The 25,467-nt window shown below is 40.2% G+C and overlaps 1 protein-coding gene across 2 annotated transcripts in view; it reads right to left on the bottom strand.

Annotated features, from left to right (window-relative positions):
* Positions 1 to 9,920, bottom strand: part of LOC149156867 (putative pre-mRNA-splicing factor ATP-dependent RNA helicase DEAH4) — a 418,919-nt gene extending 408,999 nt beyond the window's left edge. For both annotated transcript variants that reach the window (XM_089438720.1, XM_089438721.1), the window contains exon 1: positions 9,358 to 9,920. In XM_089438720.1, coding sequence (XP_089294846.1) covers positions 9,358 to 9,566 — 209 coding nt within the window. In that variant the 5' untranslated portion in view covers positions 9,567 to 9,920. The remainder of the gene's footprint in view (positions 1 to 9,357) is intronic.
* Between the last annotated feature and the right edge of the window lie 15,547 nt (positions 9,921 to 25,467).

Below are 25,467 nucleotides of genomic sequence, written 5' to 3'. Positions count from 1 at the left end.
AGCCAGACATCCATAGTGTCGGGCGGAGATGCAGCTGAGAGAGCAGATATTAGAATATACTCATTTCTTTTATCAACAACATTAGACTCCTCATACCTGGTATTTCTGGTCCTTTTAGAAGGTGGATGGTTTCCTTCAAAGTGAGCCTTCCTCTTTCCTTTGGATTTGTCATTTCTTTGATTCCCATTCCTTCGGTTGTTGTTGTTGTCGTCACTATCGGGAGAATTCTTCTGGAAGGGGCATTCTCTAGCATAGTGTCCAGTCCTATGGCAGGTGAAACATTTACCCTTCTTCTTTTGAGTCTTAGTCCTTCCTTTGTCCTTGGAACCACCAGAGTTCTTCTTTCGGGAATGAGCAACATAGGCAGCATTTCTTTCATTATCAAATTCCTTCATCCTTGTTTCTTCTTGCATACATCTAGACAGAAGCTCATCAAAGTTAGGGATGGTATTATTGTTGAGAATGGTAGTTGTGAATACTTGCCATTCATATGGAAGTCCTCCAAGTGCGGTGAGAACCATCTCACGATCAGCTATTGTCTCCCCAATAGCTAGCAGATTGTTCCTGGTTTCGGTCAACTTCATAAAGAAAGTTTGAATAGACTCGTCTCGACCCTTCTTCATATTCTTCAACTTGTTCTTGAGGAATAGCACTTGGTTCACATTGTTTACTCGGAACATAAGTATCAGTTTGTCATACATCTCCTTGGATGTGCCTAGTTCAGATATGTAGGCAACCAGACTCTTATTTATGGATTCCCTGATCAGCAGTTTTGCTTTGATTTCTCCCTTCTTATACTTGTGTTTAACAGCAGCAGAGGCATTTGATGGAGGTTCTTGAATCTTCCCTGTCACATGATCTAGGAGATCATGATCTTCTAATTTGAGATCTAATAACATCTTCCAGGCATGGAAGTCATCACTTCCAGTCAGCTTGTCATTCTCCCTGAATTCAAGCTTAGAGGAATCCATTTCCTTCGATGATGATTGCTATAGATAGAGTTTGTCTTCACCTCAGCTCTGATTCCATGTAAAGTTTTGTAGATGTTCTATGCTAAGAGCAATTTCACTTTTCTCACAGCAATCATACAAGTAGATAAGCAAAATGCAGATAGAACATATAAGCAGATCTTACAGAAGACAAATCAGAAACAAGAAAAATGTATGTGTTTGTTTCGGCGGTCAACAGGATGCTTCAACCAGCAAAGTCTCCTTTGGTCAGCCAGCTCAGCATGTGTCACAACAACCCTCCAACCAGTAGATGAGTTAACCCAAGTCAGTTCTACAAAAGTCAACGTTGTCCTGAAAAGTCAACGCAGGGGCAGCAAGCTAAAAGTCAACGCAGCAGCAAAACGGTCAACCCTTTGACCTCGATTTTTGTGCCAGGTAGTATGGCCTTCAAAAATCGAACCTCCCACAAGTTTTCAGCTTGTTTGGACCAAGCGTTGACCAAAGTCAACGCTGGTCAAACTTCTGCGAAACCCTAGCAGCAGAAAAATCCTCTTCGTCCTTCCCACGTGTGGCTGAAATTCGTCCTCCAGGTAGCTCGTACTTTTTAGGATGAGAGAGGAAGATGTGAGTTGTGTTGTGATCAAATTCTCTCCAACTTTTCCTGTATATATATATCCATCAATGAGGGTGTGTGACACATCTGTTGGGCATGTGAGCCTACATTACAAAACTGGCTGACCTTTGCACATATAATTTATTAAGAATAATAAATTCAAAATATAAGTTCTGCTCATCGGATTAAGACTAATTTTATATGGATTTTACACCTCTCAGAAAGAGGAATCCAACAAAAATATTAGCCTCTTAATCTGAGCATCAGAACATGGAGTTTGGACCTAGTTGTCCAAATTTAACACAAAGGATATGTAGTAATGTTCAAGAATTGGCAAACGTGCATTCATCCAGAGGAGTCTAGCCTAAACATAGTAGTGGTGAACTGAGTTAGAGAGAGAAACTTATTTAAGTTGACAAGCAAACCTGTTCAAACATTGGGGGATGCTCAGGAGCATGTGGAGACTCCTTGGATCACATTCAAGGAGAGCAAGCCTCTGAAGAAGGGCATTGTGCCAAGGTCGGACGAATGACCAATTCCAAGTGGCTCTTCAAAAAGCATCTCTCTCACTAAAAGGGAGTTTTGATGTTTGACTCAAGCAAGTACTTCTGCACAAGCCTAAGTGTCTAGGCATGCAGACGTTGCCTAATAAATCCTTAACCTTAGCAATTACTTTAGTGATCAAAGTAATTTCTTTTATAAGGCAAAAGTGAGTTAATTTAATGAAATGCAAAGGTTTTTGCATTAGTGAATTAGATGAATCTCAACCATCCATCTCAAATGAGGTGAGATCTAATCTCAAGCATCAATCACTTTGGAGATTAGGTTTGTGGATTGAGTCAACAACTCAAGTTTATAAAAGAAAGGTTAGGCTAAGGTAGAAGACACATTGAGAGAAGGACATCTCAATGATTGGGTGGAGAACAACTTCCATTCAAATGTGCCAAGTCTGAGGAAGAGAGCAAGGAGCAACAAGGGAGATAGATCTAGATTATCCGAGGAAGATCAAAGGACAAATCTATGGCTTGATCAATTGCATAACTCCAGCTTTATGTTGTATTTGTAATTTCCTCAATGGGCCATTATCCCAGTAAGGAGCTCATGTAGGTTATGAAGATTTAATGAATAATTGATTTGATTGGGCAGAAAAAAATTGTGTAATGTGTAATTGAGATTAGTTGTTTATTTGCTTTTGTTATTTAGTTTTGTTAGATCCTAGTCATGCTTTTATTCAGTAGATCTATAATAAATCTGTTTGGAAATAAATTGCCAAGTAACTAGGTTCAAAAATTTGACATAGATTAGGCTCATGGTGGTCGCTTTCACATCCCACCCTTTATGTATAAGATGCATGTAGATATTATTTTTGATAAGGAAATAATTTTATTAAAAAACAAAGATGCTACTTTCAAACGCTACACAATCCTCCCAAAATACTATAACTTACAATTTGCATTTAAACTTTTAAATTCTCTAATTTGCAATCTCCAGCTTCACAAAATTAATGTGGATGGCCTCCTGCTTTTTATGTCTTCTTCTTGTTTTGTGTTTTACACACGATTTGAATTGAAGATTTGTCATTCATAGTACCCGTTAATAGGGAAACAAGAGGATCTTAGGTTGGCTTGACCTTTGGACCATATTGTCCATTAAACATATTTTATAACGGAAATTTTATAATATTCAAGACAGTGACAAATTCTTCCAACCACTTCTTTGCTCTAAATATTGGGCATAAAAACAATGACCTTTGAACCTATTCTAGAAATCATGCAGGAACAAAATAATTACCATGTGATTGAACTAAGAGAAGCGAGGTCCATTCTAGAGTTTAGGAGTGGGGGTGATCCATCAACTCCATGTATGTTCCTGTGCGATGATGCATTCTAGAGTATTGGTAGTCGAGGGGGTGGGAGTCGCCATGGGGATGATCCACCAACTCTTTGTTTGTGTTTGTCTGATAATGCATTCGATCTTTGCATTGAGAGAAGCAATGTGCATTCTCGAGTCTGAGTGGGTTGGAGTGATTTAATTTTAAGTTTTTATGCCCATGGAATAGTACAATGAATCTAAATGATACATTGAATATAGATAATAGCACAAACCCATCTAAACCTAGGTTTATGCACCTCGAACTTATGGAGATTGAGGGAACATATCTCGAAACAAATCTCGAATTTATGGAGATTGAGGGAACATATCTCGAAACAAAAAATATAGATTAAAATCCTTTGAAATTCAACATGGCTGGTTATATAATTGGAGAGTTAAGGGGTTTTTGGGCTCTGACGTGGGCGCAGGCGGGCAAGTGGCGCACGCGCATCGCTACACCTGCAACGAGACAGTCTAAAACATTTTTACTGCAGTAAACCACGGATTTTTGCTGTAACTGTTGCTAACTCTCCCAACCTGTCGACATCCGGTCCTTGCGCTCGCGGTCAACTGTTCCTCCGGCGGTCTCAATGGCGGTTACCGACTATGGACAGAATGGATATCGAGGAGGAGGCGATAGATTATTCCTTGGACCCGTATGAGGGACAAACTATCTTTGGCAGTCGTAGCCCTAACCCTAACCTAGACTGCTCTACACAGATTAGGCTCTCAAATCCGGTTTCTTCGCTGATTGTCTCGTTGCCTGGATATTCCTCATCACCGATTCGATTCAGTTCGCTCTCCCTGGAATCATCGGGCCTTGATTGCCCTCCTCTATCCCCTAGAACTCTCAATTTTCTCACTGTTGTCTCGCCTCCATCGCCCGCTTTTGATCCGCTCCCTTCTTTCAACCCTTCGCCCCCTCCTTGTTCAAACCCCCACTCTTCATCTAACCCTAATTCCCTTCCCTCGGGATGTTTCGACTCTCCGGTTATTAAGGTCAAATCAGCGATTCCACAGGCGGTTGAGGGATCGGATCCTCTGAAAGAACACCCATCGGCACCGAGAACGGGAAAAAGGAAAGTTAAGTGTGTGAAAGCCACAGCGAAGGACCTCACTATTACTTTTGGCGAAGACATTCCGATGGGAGAGGTGGTAGACAAGGCCAATACGGTTCTCGTCGGGCATGTTAGAGGAAGGGCATACTCTACGGCTAGGCTAACCAGTTGGGTAAAAGAAATTTGGGGAGGCACGCTACAAGAGTTACCAGAGGTTCAGAGTCTAGCAAGAGGATGGTTCACGCTGCACTTCTCCAAGGCGGACTACACGGAATTGGTACTCGCGAAATATTGGCATATAGAGATGGCACCGGTCCTTCTTAAGCACTGGTCCCCATTATTCGACCCAAAAAGGGAGCAAATAGGTGCAGGTCCCATATGGGTGCGCTTACTAGGACTACCTCTTCAATATTGGTCTGAAGCTATGTTTATAAGGATCGGGAATGCCCTCGATACTTATCTAGATTACGACAGGACCTATTTGCAGTCGAAGAATCGAGCGCTGGCAAGAATACTAGTGCATTTGGACATAAGGGAGGGTCTGGAAGAGAAGATTACTCTCAAATGGAGGCATTATACCAGAGTCCAGATTCTGGATTACGAGGGGGTTCCTTTTCGATGTACAGAGGTGCCACAAGGTAGGGCATGTATTCAAGGAATGCCCTATGCTTACGAAATCAGCAGAACCCCTTGGCTCACCAGCACCACAAAAAGGAAAAGCTACGGCAAATCGGATCAGCACCCCAGTATCGGCCCTTAAAGAACAAACTCATGGCGAAACCTCTAAGGCTATAGAGGAGCATCACAGAATGCCCTCGCCCCCACTGACTCAGGCTAGAGCTGCTGCTACTGCGGAGGTCACTAGAAAAGCAGATACAGCTCTCTCTTCACCCCTTTCCTCTCACTTTACTTCTATGTCATATGTTGTTTGTGCATCATTAGAACCTACTTCAACATTGATTATGCCATTACATGTGAGATCTCCTTACCTCCGCCCATCATCGCCACCACCGCTCCTACCTTGCCCTCCCCTCCATCCTCGCCCAGGGCCTCGGCCATCATCCATCCTGTTTTGCCCCACTCATACAACTTACGTTCTTGGCTCATACCAGATCCTTGCATCCAGAATGGACTTGGTCTCACCTTCCTTGGACCATCCACTCAATCATCCCGGGGCCGCAAATCTAATCTATCCAAAGCTATCCAGAAGGTCGGGGCTGAAGTAGTCTCTGGTAAACAGTCCACTATGGAAGGGGTTCTTAGAGCATTGAACACCCTTGGGAGGGTTCCACCATGAAATGCCTCTCCTTTAATTACAGAGGTATGGCTAGTGCCTCCAAAAAACTAGCCCTGAGGAGGTTATTTGAAAATGAGCCCGTTGATATTATTATGTTGCAGGAAACCCTGGGCACTGCTGAATCCATCGATCAAACCCTAGTTGGCATTTCCATTCTTTGGATGCTATGGGTAGATCAGGGGGATTAACCATAGGATATAATCCTCGCTCCATTAATGTATCTGCCACTTGGGGAGGAGTGGGATTTATTGGACTGGATCTATTCTCGGCCGAGCTCGGCTTGTCCATCAAATTCATTAATGTATACGGCCCCTGTCATCAAAGAGAGGAATTTTGGCAGCACTTCCTTCATACTAATATCACATCAGTGGATCAGGTGATCATTGGGGGCGACCTAAACTTTTCACTGGGTTATGGGGAATCCTAGGGATCACAAGCCCAAGTCGACCCCATGACTGATTTCTTCAAGGATATCCTGGACCAGCATAATCTCACTGATGTCCCCATGATCAAGCCTTTGCCCACTTGGAGAAATAGAAGAGTTGGGGAGGCAGCTCTGGCTAGAAGGCTTGATCGTTTCCTGATTAAAGTTCCTTTGCTTCAGCAATTTTCTAGATATAGACAGTGGGTTGGGTCTGGGGAATATCAGACCACTCTCCTATCTATTTGGAGATTCTTGGACCTGATGCCAAGCCAAAGGCCCCTTTCAAATTTAACCATGTTTGGCTCCAAGATGCGGGATATACTAAGTTGGTCAAGGACTATTGGACATCCCACCCCATCTCCGGTCACAGAACTGCGGCTGAAGGTTTCTGCCACAACCTATCTCAGCTTAAACTTTTATCCATAGCATGGGCAAAGGAGAAAAAAGCAAAGGATGATCAGACCATTATAGCTATTGAAGCTGAGTTGAACAATCTATTGGATGACAGAAACAAAGGCTTTGCCACAACAGAAGAGAAAGCAAATCTGATTGAGCTCAAAAAACAGAGAGACAAGATACTTAAGGAAAGAGAAGAAACATGGAGACTGAAGAGTAGGGCAATATGGTTACAGGCAGGAGATGAAAACACAAAGTTCTACTAGAATTATGCAAAAGGAAGAAAGATAGCCAATACAATTTGGAAAATGCCTCTTCCAAATGGAGAGACGGCTGACACCTTCAAAAAACTATCTATGTTGGGTACCACTCACTTTCAGAATCTGTTCAGATCCCCTCAAGAAGCCAATCTGGCTGATATCATACAAGTGGCAGGCCAATTTCCTAGATATGTGGGGGAGGAGGCAACAATTGAACTCAATTCTCCAGTCACTCTGGAGGAACTTGAAGGGACCTTAAAGTGGTTCAAAAAAGACAAAAGCCCGGGTCCAGACGGGTGGACGATCGAGTTTTACTTGGCTTTCTATGATTTTCTAGCCCAGGACCTTCTCCAGGTTGTGGAGGAATGTCGGTCTTCTGGAAAATTGTACAATGCTATCAATTCTACTTTTATCGCCCTCATCCCCAAATCCGATTCCCCTGCATCCTTCAATGATTTCTAGCCTATCTCCCTCTACAATTATCTCTACAAGATCATCTCCAAAATTATTGCAAATCGTATTAGGCCTATCCTGTCTCAGCACATCCTCCCTGAACAGTTTGCCTTTTTGGAAGATCAATAAATGCAGGTTCTAGTGCACGCATTAGTCTGGAGGGGGTCGATGTCTCCTCCCAAGAGAGCTCACCCTATTTCTAAATCAACAAGACATCAAGGTAATTGCTCAAATTGCGGATCAGGAGAATACCTCTGTTTTTACTCAAGCATGGAAATCTGCCATTCAGCTAAACCTGCCTCCTCAATGGCACCTTATCTGGAACGAATATACAAATGCTTTGAGTGAGTCACACATCCGTATCAAGGAGGGACCGGATGAGCTCATGTGGTGCATGGCAGAGTCTGGAATCTACACTCCAAAGGAAGGCTACCGGTGTCTGCTACAAGACAAACAACCTGACAACATACAAAATTGGTGGCAGAACATATGGAAGTTAAAATCTCCTCCCCGAACCAGACTTTTCTTCTGGTGCATCCTTCGAAACAAGGTACCAACAAGGGACATACTCACTCACAGATCCGTGTATGGTCCTCATTGGTGCATCCTATGCAAACAGAGCTCAGAATCGACCGAGCACTTGTTCCTCAACTGCAATACCACAAAACAGATATGGAGATCTGTTGCTACTGAGATCCGATACATGAGAGAATGGAAAGGAGACAGTATAACAGCAGCATGGGAGGCCTGGAACAGTGCGCATACTAGGACAAATCTGCCATGCCTTCCCCTGATTATTTGCTGGGCTATATGGTTGGCCAGAAATAAAATGACTTTCAAGGACAGCATGATCAGATGGCAGAGCATAACTACAAAAATCGTAGCATCCTACCTTGAGCTACCTGAATACTCTCCGCCTCGACCGCGCAGACCCACTGCTCCCGAACTAATAGACCACTCCGTGGGCTTTTTTTGATGGCAACCCAACAACAAGGATGTGGGGGGGGGCTCCTTCTCTACCTTCCTGATCATCATTACTACAGATTCAAAATGGGTTTGGGTGAAGGAACGAACAATTTTGCTGAATTAATCACTTTCCGACATTTAATACATTTTGCTCTCAATCATGAATGCAGAGATATTCAGATCTTTGGTGACTCAAATATCATTATAAATTGGATCAACAATAACACTAGATGCCACGCACACACACTTATAAACATACTGGACGAAGTGATGCATTTAAAATCTCTATTTAATTCCATACTTGTTCGTCATATTTACAGGGAGCATAACAACTGTGCCGACGGCCTTTCCAAGGAGGCCACGCACCTGCCAAGAGGACAGTGGATAATCCATGAACAGAGGGGTACTACACAGTACCAGTACTATCACAGACCTTATATAGATCAGACTTATCATCAGGTGGATGGCACCTAAATTTTGCAGATCACCGGCTATATATGATGATGTAGATATCTAGTTTTTATTTATGCACATCACCTTGCGAGGTGTATATATGTTTTGAACTCTATATAGCATCATTTTTTTTTATTTTGATACAGCCATTCACAGGAATGGGATTGTAGATACTCTGGACATATTCCAAAATGACATGAATGCATATGCTGATAAGCATATAATATATGTAATTTTTCAACATATAATGAAAGATTACGAATTTTTCCTCGGGACGATTATTAAAGATTGGAACTCCATGTATGCAATCTTGAGCTTCGCAACCTCAAAGGTTTATGCCAGGCCCTAGTTTAGAAAGGCACGTGCTATATTAATGTAACCTCTACTAGAGACATCCTAGAGTTTCACGACCTTGAAATGCATATCAAGCCCAGGTTTAGATAGGCATGTGCTAGTTTAACTGAGCTTCTACCCGAGATATTCAATCTCGAACTTAGCAACCCTTACATGCATATTAGATCTGGTTTTAGATGGGTCAGTGCTACTTTCACTTAAATTTAAGCTTATATATAGAATTCTAGATAACAACTCACGAAGAATTTAACCTGAACTTACCGGGATACTGAAACTGCAGCCACGCGCCTCGGCTGAGTGATGCCTACCATCCCAGCCTTCGTGAAGCCTTGCCTGTGCATTATCTGTGAGAGCTGTGTGGTCTTCCCTGAGCCTGTTTCTCCAATTATTACCACCACGGGATTCTTTCTGACAGACTCTACTATTTCATCTTCGTGGCGGTTGATAGGCAGCAGCTGGGATTTCTCCATTTGCTTAAAAGCTACTTCTGATGAATGGTCACAGAACCACCCTCAAGCTCATCTGCAAATATTCCGAATTGAATTGGAACGCGAGGCCTGGGAGCATTGGAAACGGGAAATGCGTTATTTCTTCGTGGTTAATGGAACATAAGAATAGCGGTGTTAAGAGCGGGATGAAATTATATATGATGAATTTTCAAACAAGCCTTGCGAATCGTCAGTCAAGGGCAACCCGTCTATCGCAAGCGGCTTTCTTAGCCTGAGCTCTTGCTGCAAAGAGACTTTCTGATCGAAATCTTTCTTGCTCGACGACTTTGGCCAGTGTGCTCGTCCCTTCATGTGAGATGTTTTCGACAATGAATTTGAGGAGGAGGGAGGGACGGGAGAAAGAAATAAATAAATTATTTTTAACGTTGAAGGCTATAGCTTATGGGACAAGCCACTTCATAAATAGAATTTTGCATTTTAGCTTTCTCTTCAATTCGATGGTGAATGCCTTTAACTTCACAACTATTTCTTGGTTGAATAAATTATCTCAAGAGCTCATTAACACAAGTATTTGCATATGTAAGGCTTTACAATCTAAAATAAAATGTTTTTGTTTCTATTTTTTGGAACTCCAAAAAGTACATACTATTTCTTCCCAATTTTCTTTTGGTCTTTTCAACGTCCAATATCGCAACGGAGTTGGTGAGAGTTAGTTCTTAACTAGCAATGAGAATTTTGGCTCTCCATGATATATTGCCCCCTATGTACATTTTTTTATGATGATTGCAAGTGGGATTAAACTCTTCAATATAATATTTTTCTTTCTCCTTATCCTTTTATCCCAAATATGCTTGTGGAACTTATAAATAACAAAAGTTTTTATCTCTTTACCATTCGTCGAACACATGTTTCAGTAATATCCCATTTATTGAACCATTTGACATTTTGTGCATCCAAGTCTTCTTTTTTTTTGCACAAAATGTCATTGAAGACAATTGTAGGCCATTTGTCCACTACCATTTGTCTCTACTCTTTTTAAATAACTTATGAGCCACACCATGTCAATTGCTTCAATAGGGACAACCCCCATTTCACTCAACATGATATCATGTGGAACTGAACTTTTAATTTTGAACTTGTTTGTCATCAAACATTTTTGGAGTTTCCCAATTTTCTTCCGCTTTACGTCAAAAGTACTTTTAGACAATGACCTTTGTACAATGTTGGTAGTTTGAGTGGGTAGGAGTGTGGTTTGCTTTTTTATCTGTTTGGGTTCAATTCCAAAGGATATGCTTTGGCTCCTTGTGATAAGATTGAAAGAGTAGGCCCCACCCTCATAATGTATTGACTCTTGCTAATTCATGATTTATTGGTATATTACCAATGACTCTTGTTAATTCATGATTTATTGGTATATTACCAATTCAACATATTACGCAAATTACTTCAAAATATTACCAATTCACCATAATTAAAAATAATAATAATTCATAAAGAGCACTTTTTGTATTACATGAACATTACATGACCTTTAAGACGTGCATGAGTGTTATTTGATCAAATTTATTTGGCACTTCATCTAATTTAACCATTTAATTGAATTTTGGTGGGTCGATTTTTGACTTACTCATTTTTATCACATCTCATTTGGAATTGAATTTTTCTCTTTTATAATTGCCATTGATACATTAGCACCATATGTGATCTATTTCATGGGCAAGATAATTCTTAAAGTCTGACCATTGATCATAAGTATTGTTGAAACACTGAGAGGGGGGTGAATCGGTATTTCTTTTATAATTGTTATTTTATGCCATTTAAGATCACTTAGCAAGACCATAACACAAAATGTACAAAAAAAATTACTAACAAGAATAACAAGGACTCTAATCCTCTTTCACATCAATAATATGTACAACCACTCTTATAATTCCTTCAGGGCTCCAACCCTAGACAAAGACTCCAATCTTTGATTTTAAACCACGCTCCAACATATACTATACCAAGCTCCAACTTGGTCTACTTGAGGACTCTAATCCTCTCCAATAATTCAGACTTCAACCTTGTGTGAGGACTTTGATCCTCTAGGGCTCCAACCCTCTGCTTCAATTCTTCAAAATTGTTATAGTACAGCTTTAAGACTTCCAATATCTTCTTCAACAAGTCCTGAAAACAACTCCAAGATCTACTTCAACAAATCCTACAAAATGCTCCAGGGGATAGTCCATGAAGATCATCTTCAACGAGGCTTGTATGTGTCTCCAAAACTCTTCATGTCTTCGCAAACAATCTCCTATAAATCTACTCCACAAGAGCTTCAACAAGGTTGCTTTAAAGAGGTTTTCAATAGGTCTCCACACCATGTTCTCTACAAGGTCCTTCAACAATGTTATGGAAATACTTCAAATGCTCCCACAACTTCTTCCAAGATGGTCTTCTAAACTTCTTGATGATGGCTTCAAGATTACTTTTAGAACTACTGCTTCAAAGTTTGTTACAAGGATATTGTCATCATGTCTTCAACAAATCTCCAATAGGGCTTCCTTAAGAGGTTAAGATTAGCTCAAGACGATGGCCTCAAGTTCTATCAAAAGCATGTTCCAAGTCTACTTCAATAAGTTACTCTAGCAAGTCCAAAAGGTGCTCCAACAAATATCTTATCTTCAAGGTTTTGCCATAAGGTTATCTTCATAATCTTCTTCCAAATTTTCCACAAGATTGTCTTCACAAGCTTCTTCAAAGTTTGCCACAAGATCATCTTCACGAGCCTTTTCAAAGTCTGCTACAAGACTAACTGCATAAGACTATTAAAATCTTCCCACGGGTATAAGCTCTTCAAAGGTGCACAGTCCTGAACCTAGACACAAGTTTGAGAGTTTTTGTTTACAGGTCTGAGGTTCCTTTAGATTCAAGGTTTGTCCACAGGGGACGAGGATATTGCCACAGGTCTGAGGAGATGTCTGCTACGGGTCCGAGGATAGTCACAAGATTGAAATTTTGTACAGGCTAGAGAATGCACACGTCTGGAAATTCAATGTTATAGGTATGAGTTACAGAGTTCTTGTTCACACGTCTGAGCATTGTCATAGCCATAGTTTCTTACCAGGTTCGAGCTCCTTAAGCAGGTCTGATCTCTAAACAAATTGCCATAGATATATCTCTAGATATGTCACGGGTTCTTACAAGGTCCGAGCTCCTAAAGTAGGTATGTGTATCACTTATATGTCTACAATTTGAAGTTGCTACAGACGTGAGATTGAGCCAAGCTTTAAGTTGAAAAAGGAGGTCACAAAAGGCTTCAAGACTTCTATCTAGAGGTCTGAGCAGGAGAATATTTATGTCCAAGTACAAATTGGTGATGTAATTCTAAATCTAAACCAAACAATAGCCTTTCAAGTTTTCATCCTTTTGGCTCCTACTTCCTTCAGATCTTAGTTCAATATTTTTCTTGACTGAATTGTTGATAAATTGGAGGAGTGCAAACTTGTATTTATACTTGTTTGAGTTTGTGAAGAGACGTGTTTGCTGGAGTATTTAAGTTGACCTGTGCATTAAATTTGACCTATGCTTTGAATATTGAAGTTGGCCTCTATATTTATATTTTGAACAGATTTTTGTGATTCTTCTCTACATATGTATATTTATATGAGGCTCAATACTTTGCTATCTCTGTCTTCAGGGTAATCTATACATGAAACAACCTAGAATTAAGACTTATAATTATGATGACTTTGAGCTAGTTCATAATTAGCTTCAAGGCTTGTTTTTGTGTGTTGTCTTTGTAATGCCAAAATAATTATTAGGTAGATTTCTCCTTGAGTGTCGCCATTGTCTAATCACAACACCTTCCATATCTCTGTATGGTTTGCTCTTCTATTTGTGCATAACTCAACCATAGTTTGCTCTCCATGGTAACACAATAGCTCTTGAATTTCTATTATCACCTAGGTACCAAAATGTGGCAAAGCCAATAGCCATGAATGTAGACTCAATTCCTTTTTTGTGTGCATATAATGCCTTTTCATAGTGATCACACCATTTTCACGATCAACCTTATCTTTACCATAAAATCGAATAGAGTGAATACATTGATGTATATGGCCCTTCTCATGCACTAACCCTATTTGTCATTATGATCATGCCGCTAATTTGTCATGCTTAGGGCTTCTTCCATGTATACGGGGTTTCATCATTATCAACATATACTTTTTCATCTAGGGCATTTTCTTAAATAATTCTAGGGTTTCATCATATTTCAACAATGTTAGGGTCATGCTTCGGGCTTGGCTTCTTCAACAATGCTACGGTTTCATCATCTTCAACAATGTTAGGGTTTCATCACTAACATCAATGACAACTTTATCCAACAATATCCCCCTTTGTCATTGATGGCAACATACAAGTATAGCCCTTATTGATGTTGAAACTCCTTTCTCTTCTCTTCCCCTTTAACAACAATGACAAATGGAGTGCTTTTCCTGATAGTACCTCTCCATCAAGTGGTCCTCCTATCATTTACTCCACCTGTCATCATGTGATCCTAGGTCAAAAGACAAATCTGTGGTGACTTCAAGTGGCTCTACAAGATTCAACATGTAGCAGATAGAAGTATTAATAAATATAAAGTAAGGTTTGTGGCTAGGGGTTTCTACCAACAAGAAGGCATCAATTATGAAGAGACATTTGCACCTACAACTAGATACATGATTATATGATCATTGGTCTCTTTGGCAGCATTGATGGGATGGAACATCCATCAAATGGATGTGAAGACAATAATTTTGAATAATAAGTCTATATGGAACAACCATTGGGATTTGAAGTGAATGATAGAGAGACTCGCATTTGTAGGTTGAAGAAAGCAATTTATGGCCTTAAGCGAGCTCCAAGGACTTTGTATGCAAGGATGGACACATACCTACAAAGATTGGGCTTCTTGAAGAGTTATGTTGGTGTGAATCTCTATATCAAGGTAGTGAAGGATGAAATTGTAATCATTCTTCTATATGTGGATGATCTTCTCATAACAAGTTTGGAAGGTTGTATTCGAGAGTGAAAGAAATTAGTAGTAGAATTCGATATGAAGGATCTAGGGTTGATGCACTATTACTTAGGGTTGGAAGTTTGGCAAGGACATAGTGAGATATATCTAGGTCAAGGAAAATATGTGATTAAGATGTTGCAGAGATTTGGCATGATGGACTGCAAACCTATGACAACCCCCATGATCACAAATTTGAAGAGGCTAGAAGTTCTGATTCAAGCCCTGTGGATCCTACAAAGTATAGACAATTGGTTGGCTCTCTGATGTATCTTGTGAACACTCGACCAGAAATTTGTTTTGCAGTGAATATTCTTAACCAGTTTCAGATAGAGCCTAAATATGACCATTGGATAGCAGCCAAGCAAATACTGAGATATCTGCGAGGAACAATCCATTACCGCCTGAAGTATGATAGAGAGAATTATGTCCAATTGATTAGATATACAGATTCTGATCGGGGAGGCAGTGAGATATATGGAAGAAGCACTACTGGAGAATGTTTTAGCTTTGAATCCTCTGTGATATCGTGGATGAGTAGAAAGCAAGAGTCAATTGCTTTCAGTAGTGTTAAAGTTGAATACATTGCAACATGTGAATTAGTAGAGAAGTTGTATGGTTAAGGAAGTTGTTCTTTGACCTGTTTGAAGGACTGTTGGACCCTACAGTCATGAATTGTGATAACACCAGTTGAATAAGGTTGTCTGAAGACCTAGTATTCCATGGAAAGACAAAGCACATAAATAACAATTATCATTACATACGAAAGTTGGTGCAAGATGGAGTGTTGGAGCTACAGTATATCTCCATTGATGAGAAGGTAGCTAACATTTTGAAAAAACATCTTCCTAATAAGAAGCTTGTGTATTTGAGAGACAAGCTTGGATTGGTTGATATTTCCTCCCTAGTTGAGAGGGAGAGATAGACACATCATTATTGTCTTCACTTTGAATAAATAATGGATTATTGGGTAACCATCTGGTTTCCGATACTCTTTGAGGATAAGGTACGGCATCCAATAGGTAAGAGTAGTCGAAGAAATTCCTTAAGGATGTGTTATTCTAAGACAGGAATTGTCCTAAATGGACATACCTTGTGAAAACCCGGATGGGGTATGTGCCTTGAGAAACAATGATGATGGTATTTATTAGTCATTGTCTCGCCAACATTGTGCTCTGATCTTGTGGATAGATAGAGTTGTTAGTCAAGGCCTTGCTATGTGACAATGTTGGTTGGTATGTTGAGATGCAATGAGATAAGCTGAAATAATAGCTTATAAGATGGATTACCAATCCGACTCTTCTTATGAGATCTCTTCAATATGAGAATGTCCATGTACCATTATGAATAACTTTGTAGTTAAGGGGGAGTGTTGAAATATGTAACTGTGTTTGGTCTTCATAATTATGAAATGTATTCTTTATTCTTGTATATTGTAAAAAAAGGGAAAATTATTATTATTATTATTTGTAGCATGTGTTTCATGCTCAAGGTCATCTTATTTAGAGGTCAAGCACCCATTTAGTGCTTCTATGGTTTGTCATAGAGTCACGAAGGCAATAGAGTCATTGTCAGAAGAAGACCCCGTTAGGCATATTGTAACATGTCAAAAGAATTATTTTTGTATTTAAAGTGTCAAGATACCCCTCCAAGACCAAGTCGCCTTGGCACCTAAGGAGTTGACCTCATTAGGGCATGTTGTCCTTCTTGGAAGCCTATATATAGGAGAGAACTCGACCTCCTATGGACACTCACTCACTCCTCAGCATTCAAGTGAATAAGAGGAAGAAGAAAGGCAAGCGAAGAAGCATAAAAGGAAAAAGGACGAAGTTTGTGGGTTAATTCTCTCTCTCTCTCTCTCTCATAGGTGCGAAGATTAGACTAGGGTTTTGTAGCTACTAGGTCGAAGTTGTCAAGTTATAGAAAGAAGGTTGAAGAAAGGATTCTTAGGTCATCTACTAGCCCTAGAATGAGAAACAACCCAAACGAAGGAGTAAGGAAGCCTTGGAAGCTCTAATTTTGCTCACACATGTGGAAGCAGTAATTGTTACAAGGGACGAAAATTTCATACTTGTAGTGGAGGCCGAAATTCTATAGTTGGGGGTCGAAATTGTGTAGTTGGAAGAGATTTGGCTAGGTTTGACTTGGATGAAAGAAGCACATCATCAAGAAGGTTTGGCTTTGTCTTGGAAGGGTATTTTCCTTGGTCTAGAGGAACTAGAATTCGTCATTTGAAGAATCTGTTATGAAACCAGCTCACAAAAAAGATAGAAAAGATAGATCAATGCCTTAGAATTCAGCCTCTTCAAGGGGGCAACCTCCTTTACATTACACAAATGAACGATTCTTGGATGATTCAAATGGCAAAACCTCATTTCTATATATAGGAGTCTAAGGGGTCACAATATAACCAAAGCCGACCTAACAATAATAATATAAAGGCACAAAAATTACAATAGTGGTATTCTATGGGGCACAATAATAACAATATGGGGACAATAGGGGCACAACAATAACAATAAGGGATACAACGACAATAGTAATGGGGGAATCACTAGTATTATAGAGACCTAACATGCCCCTCTCCTTCAAAAAAGTGTTGTCCTCAACGCTTGAGTAGTTCTGGATGCTTCTGTATAAAATTCTCATCCTCCCATGTGGAATCTTCAACGGGTAAGTTCTTCCACTTGATGAGATACTCTGAAATTGATCGATTTCGTAGATGTCGAGTTCTTGTTTCTTTGACTGCTTCAGGTTCCAATATGATTTTTCCTTCCTCATCAAGTTCTGGCAATATTGTTTGAACTGGAAGCTTGTCACCTATAACCTTCTTTAAGCATGAAACATGGAAAACTGGGTGCACTCGGGAAGCTGCAGGAAGCTCCAATTTGTATGCCATTGTACCTATCTTTTGCAACACCTTGTACGGACCATAATACTTCGGTGATAATTTATTATCCTTCTTATCTTGCTTAAGAGACATTTGTTTATATGGTTGTAGCTGTAGGAATACCCAATCACCTACATCAAAACTTCTTTCGCTGCAATGTTGATATGCCTGTTGTTTCATTCTATTCTGCGCCAAGGTGAGGTTATCCTTTAAGAGTTGGAGAACTTGTTGTTGATGATCGATGTGATCTTCCACTGCTTGAAACTTAGAATTTTCTCTTAAATATAATGTGATGGATGGTGGATGATATCCATAAAGTGCCATAAATGGAGTCATTTTTGTTGCAGTATGGAAGGAAGTGTTATACCACCATTCAGCCAAAGGCAAACATTTGACCCATTGTGTCTGTTTATCGATACAAAGCACCGAAGATATCCTTCCAAACATCTGTTTACTATCTCACTTTGCCCATCAGATTGAGAATGATAAGATAAGCTATGAGCTAACTGAGTACCAAGACAAGAAAATAATTATGTCCAAAAATTTCCAGTGAAAATGGGATCTTTGTTGCTTACAATAATCTTTGGGTTTCCATGTAGCTTTTGAATTGTTTCCATAAATGCAGTATAAACTGTATTCACTTTAAATGGATGAGATAATGCACAAAAGTGTGCATACTTGGTAAGTCTATCAACTACCACCATGATAACACTCTTTCCTTCAGAGTTGGGTAAACCTGTGATAAAATCCATTGAAACCTCCTCCCAACGTTAGCTTGGAATGGATAAAGGTTGTAATAGTCCTGGGGTCTTAATTGTTTCAACTTTATTTTGTTGGAAAACCAAACATTCCGCCACAAACTTTTGAATATCCGATTTAAGGCCATCCCAAAAAAAATCCTTCTTAACCCTGTGGTAGGTTTTTAGAAATCCTGAGTGCCCTCCTAAGGGAGAGGTGTGCAATTCCCTAAGAATCTTTTGTTTGAGTTGGGAATTCTTACATAGGTATAACCGATCCTTGTACCATAACAAATCATTTTTCCAGCTAAATGTATCAGATGTACTGGGATCTTGTTGTATCTTTTGAATGAGTGTCCACACTTCCTCATCATTCTTCCATTCATCCCTTACTTCGTTTATCCAATCTGGTTGGATAATAGAAATGGCGCAAAGAAATGCTTCCACATCCTCATCCTTTCTTGAGAGTGCATCTGCCACAACATTTTGCTTCCCTTTTTTGTAGATGATTTCAAAGTCATAACCCAACATCTTTGTGACCCATTTTTGTTGCTCTTCTGAAGATAGTATTTGTTCTAAAAAGTATTTAAGACTATCATGATCTGTTTTACCTTGAAGTGTCTTCCCATTAGGTAGAGCAGCCATTTCTTAAGTGCAAGTAGTATTGTCAACATTTCCTTCTCGTAAATAGCTTTGTGTAACTACTTTCCTTTGATTGGATGACTTTTAAAAGCAATGGGTCTTTCTTCTTGCATTAAAACAACACCAATTCCATTTCCTAAGGCATCACATTCCACAATAAAGGCTTTTGTGAAGTCCAGTGTAGCTAAGACTGGTGCTTGGCACATTGCCTCTTTAAGATTTTCAAAGGCCTTCGTTGCTTCTGGAGTCCATGATAATGCACCTTTCTTCAATAATGTTGTTAGAGGTGCTGCTATTCTCCCATAATTCTTAACAAACTTGCGATAATACACTGTCAACCTGAGAAATCCTCATAGATGCTTTATGGATGTGTGGATTTTCCATTCCTTAATGGTTTTAATTTTGCTAGGGTCTACCTTAACACATTCATGAGATACAATATCACCCAAATATTCCACCTCTTATACTCCAAAGAAACATTTGGAGATTTTTGCATATAAGTGTTTCTTCTCTAATAGTTTGAGCACCATGTCAACATGTTGGACATGATCATTCCAAGACTTGCTGTAGATTAGTATATCATCAAAAATTACTAACACAAATTTTCTAAGGTGTTAGCGCTTGGAATTCACCTAGGCTGAGATAGACAAACTCTCAAGGCTACATCAAACCATTTCACCTCGTAGCTAGCCCTACGAGGTATGAGAAGGCTCTCTCGGGTCAGATTCGATAGATCTTTCAATATGATTAGGCTGACCAATTAATAATAAAGATTTTAGGCTAGTAAATTGATAAGGGGGTTGATTTAATGATTTTTTGGGGTTTTTGGTGGCAATTGGTGGAAGTGCAATTCAAGGTGCGGGGATTGAGCACAGTTTTCACAGGGGGATCTAAGGGGCAAGGTAGGAATGAGTGCTGATGCCTTAATCTGAGATGGATGATCAGAGATGATAGAGGAGAAGCTAAAGAGGGCAAACACACAATTCGAATCCTCTCTAGACAGTAGAAAACATTAAAATTGAACAAACTAAAAAGCTGAGCATGTCAAAACATGAGTTCAAACTTTACCACTTCATCTGTCCAATTTAGAAGCATAAGAGAGATGTGAAACACATAAACAAACTTACAAGAACATGTAGAGAACACACCATCAACAATCAGATCCACAAGAATCCTCAAAGATGTCTGTAAAACCCTGGCTTTCCTTGCCTTCAATTGCAGAAATAGATGCACAATATACAATAAAGCTTCCTTACACAAGAGTCCAACCATCAAAATGAGAAGGAGAGAGCATAATATAGACCATCTAGACCATCTAACTCCTTTCCCCACCTCTAGGGGTCGAGCTCAGCTTTCTAGGAGCAGTTTGAACAAATTCTAAACTAAGAACTAGAAAATAGGCAGCCAAACAACTTGCCTCTATTACTTAGCTAACTCATCCATGCATTAATTTTTCACTTTTTACATCATGGAAGCTTCTAGAAGGGTAAAGAAAGATAAAATCTACCAAAGTGCCATGAAAATATTACATTTATCCATCATCTACAAGTAATAATAGTCAACCATAGTCAAAACAGTGTTTTTTGACCAAAAATGTGAATTCTGGCAAATCTGGAAGTTCTGGTCGCGCCCCTTCACAGCTGTTTTTGAGTGGGTTCCACTGGTCCAAATCAGGTGCAAGATGGCTCATTGGAAAGCTTGGCCTGTCTACTTTCCATCCCAAGTGGAATTTCTGAATTTAGTGTTGATTTGACCCCTCAAAAACCATTTCTCCCAAGGTCACTTTCTGCAACTCAAAAAGTGGGCAGAAAGTCATTTTTTTGATGTATTTTGAGCTTTTGGAGGCTCAAAACTCAAAACCAGGCTTCTCCCAAGCATTGGTAATTTTTCTTTTTGCATGCCCTTTCCAAAAATGCCAAGTTTTCAAAATTCCGAGCAGTCCTCCAAAATGGTCTCACCCGGGGTGAGACCAAACCGTGGGCAAAACCTGTAATTTTACCAAAAATTTCCAAAATGCTCCAAAATTCTCAAAATTTTCACATTTTGATGCTAGATCAAGGCTGATCAGTACCATGATGAGTGAGGGAGGCTTCAGCCAAGATACGGAGCGGATTTGTCCTTTTCCTCCTCTTCCGGGCCTCCGATAGCTTTCTTTGGAGAATTTTCATTCTCGCCTTGCAAACATGTAATCTTGCCCAGTAGTGTGTCTTCATGTTCCGGAGCAGCTCTTTGTCACGGTTTGCCTTGTCTAACAGTCCCTCCAAGCGCCAATTTGCTCGGATGAGCAATAACTCTCTATCCTTGGGCAGTGGGTCCCCGGGCCTCCTACGGTTGATGACTCGATCGAATCGAATCCTCCATAACTCATCCAACTCCTTCTCGGTCTCCAGCTGTTTGTTTCGCTGCTCTAAATAAGTGATAGTCCACCGAGCCATCTCAAGCTTTCGCTGCAACACAAGGTTCTCTTCCTCTCTCTGCCTAATGAGCTCATAGAAATCTGAAGAGGAAGGAGAATGAGCATCACGACCAGTGAAATCATCATGTGCCTTGCCAACTGCCTCATCCTCAACCATGGGCTGCTTGCCCTCTCGTACTGCCTGTGCCGATGAAGAAAGCGAGGCCCCTTCCACCTGGTGTGGAGATAACACTCGCTGCTCTGAAGATGATGACGAGACCCCTTCCACCTGCTGTGGAGAAAGTACTCGTCGAGCTGCTGCAAATAAGGTCCTATGACCTCTCTGATATGTGACCCTAGGAGAAGAAGCCATGTGTCTCGGAATACTAACCTCGGGCTGATGTGATGGCCCTCCCTCCTCATGAACTGCCTCTGGCTCTGGCTGTGTGAAGAACTCACGGGAGATAAAATCTGCCCAGGAAATGCCCTGCTGGCTCAGCTGATGGGAAACTACTAGCTGAATAAGACCATGATGGCATAGGCTCCGAAGCTGCTGTACTGGGGTCTGTCTCCGAAAGGTAGTGGCCATCCTCTGAATGTCGTGAAATAAGTATGCTGAGATGTTCATCATCCTCACTCTGGTGAAGTGCATCATTATGCGGATATGACAAGAAAATACTCGTGAGAATCTCCCCTCGCATGTAAGGTAGTGCATAATGAGTCTCATGATGTCTATATACTCTGCTCGGAGGAACTTAATAGGAAAGTTCCTTGACAAGTGGTGCACATATGTAGGCCTGACATATGGCTCATAGTATACCAGGTCCAGCCACTTGCGCTTCGGCCACACCTCACCCACATTAGGTATCCCGGTAGCATCTGTGATAGCCTCTGGAGAAAACACAAAATTCACCCCTGCAAGGGTGACCTGCCTGTCATGGAGATGGAGGAGAAACCACCGGGCCAAGTCTCTGTGATGCTGGATGTGTGACAGCCTCTCACAAAACTGAAAACAAGCCATATGCTGAAAGCAAGATACTGCCAATGGGCAAGCCTGCAACTCTGTCAATGATGTAGGCTCTTCCCTCTTGTGGTGACCACCTTTGCCTCCCCTACGAGGCCTCCGCTGTGTCTCAATCTCAGTGGATGAAGATCGGTCATCACCTTGCTCATTAGTCTCAGTGGTTGACATGGTGTTATTGAGCAAGGTGGAATAAATAAGTCAAGATGACTGCTGCCCTGCCTGCAAAATGCTGTGAAGTATGCTGTTTTCAAGGGGAAAATCATGAGGGACATGTTAGGGGGGGGAATTTACATAAGGAAAGGGAAAAAAATATATATAAACAACAGGGAATTTTGAAGGAAACAATCACACAATGTTAAACATGTCATTCTATCTTTCATCATTTGCAAATCAATACTTTATTAGGGAAAATGTGTTATGATCACCAAGGGAAAGGACAATGAAAATCATCATGATGGAGGGGAGGATGTCATAAGCATAGGGGGATAAGGCAGCATCATCTATATACAAGTAACAGGCAGCTCATTTCAATTTGTTTTGAATGTCATTGAGGAGTATACTCTGTTTTTCATAATTTCAAAATGACCATTTGATGCTTTGGGAAACAGAGATTTAGGGTTTCTGATTGTAAGAGGAAGGGAAGGGGTTGTTGTGATCATTTTACAGTGGAAGGGAGAGGGGATTGTATCATAGGAATGAGGGAAAATAGAGGATATTGGGGATTAGGTTTAGGGGGGATAATGGAACCCATCAACAAAGTCTGCTGCCAATCAATTTTTGTATCAGCAATTCATTTAAAACAGAGGCAGCCTTATTTTTTCATTTGCCATGAGTAATTAGGGTTTCACTGTGTGATTTGATCATAGGGAGGGATATTCAATTGCCTAGGGAGTTTAACTGAAGGGACAAGCAATTGAATTAGGGTTTACATAGGGAATTAGGTAGGGGAAAAAACAGAGTTTTGAGGAGGGGAAAAAGATACCATGTTACTGCAAACCCTAACCACAACAAGTCTAATTTCTTTGATGTCTATGCAAATGAAATTTTATCATGACCTTATTGAGCTTTGAAGTCTTTGACATATACACGAGATGACCCTTTTCCTTTGTTTTTTCTGAAGCTATGCAAAATGGCAAATTTCACTGTTTTTACAATTTTTTGAGTGCATGCCTTGTCATCACTTTTTTATTTGTTTTTTATAATGTTTCTTTTCATTCTTTTGCTGTACATTTACATAGGCATTTTGCTGTGTTACTAGTGCTTAGGGTTTGATCATTATACATGGGGAAAAGGTAGGGTTTATAGGGTTTGAAAGGACTAGGGTTTGCAAATGATTTAGGGGTAGGATTTGTATAATTGACTTGCAAATGAGATCAATAAGTTTGACATGTTAACACATGTAATTTGTATGGGAAAATAAATGGAGGGATAAAGGAAAAATTGCCTTGAAAAATAACAAACTGTCACACATATTGCTTGCAAAAAACAACTATCATTTAACCTATCTTTTTATGGATTTCTTGCATATAACCATGGCCATAATCTTCTTTTGCAACCCTAACACCATCACCAAACATGCGAAATAGGCATACCTTAACAATTTGAGAGAATTTGAGGGTGATTTTGGCGTTTGAGTGAGTTTTACGGCAGACAGAGTTTTTGGTCGCGCACGCTCTGAGAATGGTCGCGCTCCTCCGTTTGGTCGCGCCCGTGTTATTTAACACTGTGCGTTGGCCTCCGTTTGGTCGCGCCCACCCAGGTGGTCGCGCACACCTGTGGTTTGGTCGCGCACCAGTTTAACCCTTGTAATTTGCAGAAACTTGCCCGAATTGCCTCCTCTTGCCTCTAACACGAATTTTTGACTTTCATTTGCACAATAAGAGTGACTAGAGAGGGAAAATAGCTTTTATAGGTTCATTTTTAAAAAAAAAAATTAACTTTAGAACCCACTTTCTAATGTTTTGAACTTGCTTTTCTCTTTAACACTGTTTAGAGTCTTTTTGTCCTGAAATAAGCTCTTTGGATGCGTTTGACTCCGTTCTTTTTGCAGGTTGACCGCCTGATGGACTGTAGTGAAGGAACCAGGGTTGTTGCCGGCACTTTTACAAATTTTTGAAAATTTCTTTATTTTTACAAATTCCTCATGACCTTGGATTTAAAAACAGGGTTTTTTAAATCCAAGGCATAAAGTGAGCTGTAGCTGAAGAAAATGATAATGAAACATATGTACAAAATTCCTTCCAGCTTGCTGGGCACTTACTGACCATGACTCATTACCTTGAAATGATTTTGACTCAAAACCCTAGACCTAAGACCATGGGATCTCAAGACAAAAAATAAGAACAAGCATGACTCAATTACATTGTTGTATGACCTGATCCAGCAAAGCCAAGAAGGGAACAAAGACCAGCTCCTCCATTCAGTGTTATGGCATGCCTAGTGGGATGCAAAATTGATGCTGATGAGACACCTACATATGCATATGCAAAGAGCTGTTGATCACCGATGGAGGGCTCAAGACCGACACTAACATTGGCTCCAATGGGGATGGTAGCTCCTTGGAGGTACCAAGAACCTCAGACCTCTTGGGAGAGCAGACCAGTGTTTTATTCATTGGGCAATGGAGTCAACTAGTACAAATATAACCATACTCAAAAAGACTTTATTTGACTTTGACTATAAACTGAAAACTCTCAAAGGACTATGACTCAAACAAACTGACTTTTTGCAGAAAGTAAACAAACTGAAAATCCCACACCAACCAATCTTCATGCTTGGAATTATAGCCTTCACTTCGGGCCCCAAACCAAGAATGAAAGATCAGTTCACACTTGCTGTAGTAAAGTAAAATGATATATACAATGAAGATGATTTAGAGCAGCATTGCTCAAGCATGATATCTCTTGAGAAGCCGGCCATTCACCGACCCACCGGGACATTCATCGCCATTCAACTCCTTGAGAATGAAAGCATTAGGACCACGAAATGCAGCAATCTTATAAGGACCTTTCCACAAATTATCAAATTTACCGTGCTTACCTTTGTCCTCATTTCGGGCATCCCACCTCAAAACAACATCCTCCAGCTGAAAATTTTCTGATTTTGCCTTCTTATCATAGATCTTCTTGATGCGTTCTTGTAGCTTCAAAGAGTTTTGGAGGACTTCTTCCCTCGTCTGCTGTAGGTGGACCAT

This window comes from Pinus tabuliformis, chromosome 9 (genome assembly GCF_031772625.1).
Source record: "Pinus tabuliformis cultivar Carrire ecotype Pingquan chromosome 9, CPIR1, whole genome shotgun sequence".
In the NCBI taxonomy this organism is placed as follows: Eukaryota; Viridiplantae; Streptophyta; class Pinopsida; order Pinales; family Pinaceae; genus Pinus; species Pinus tabuliformis.
Note: the sequence above shows the minus strand (reverse complement) of the source record. Positions and strands in the feature narration are given on the sequence as shown.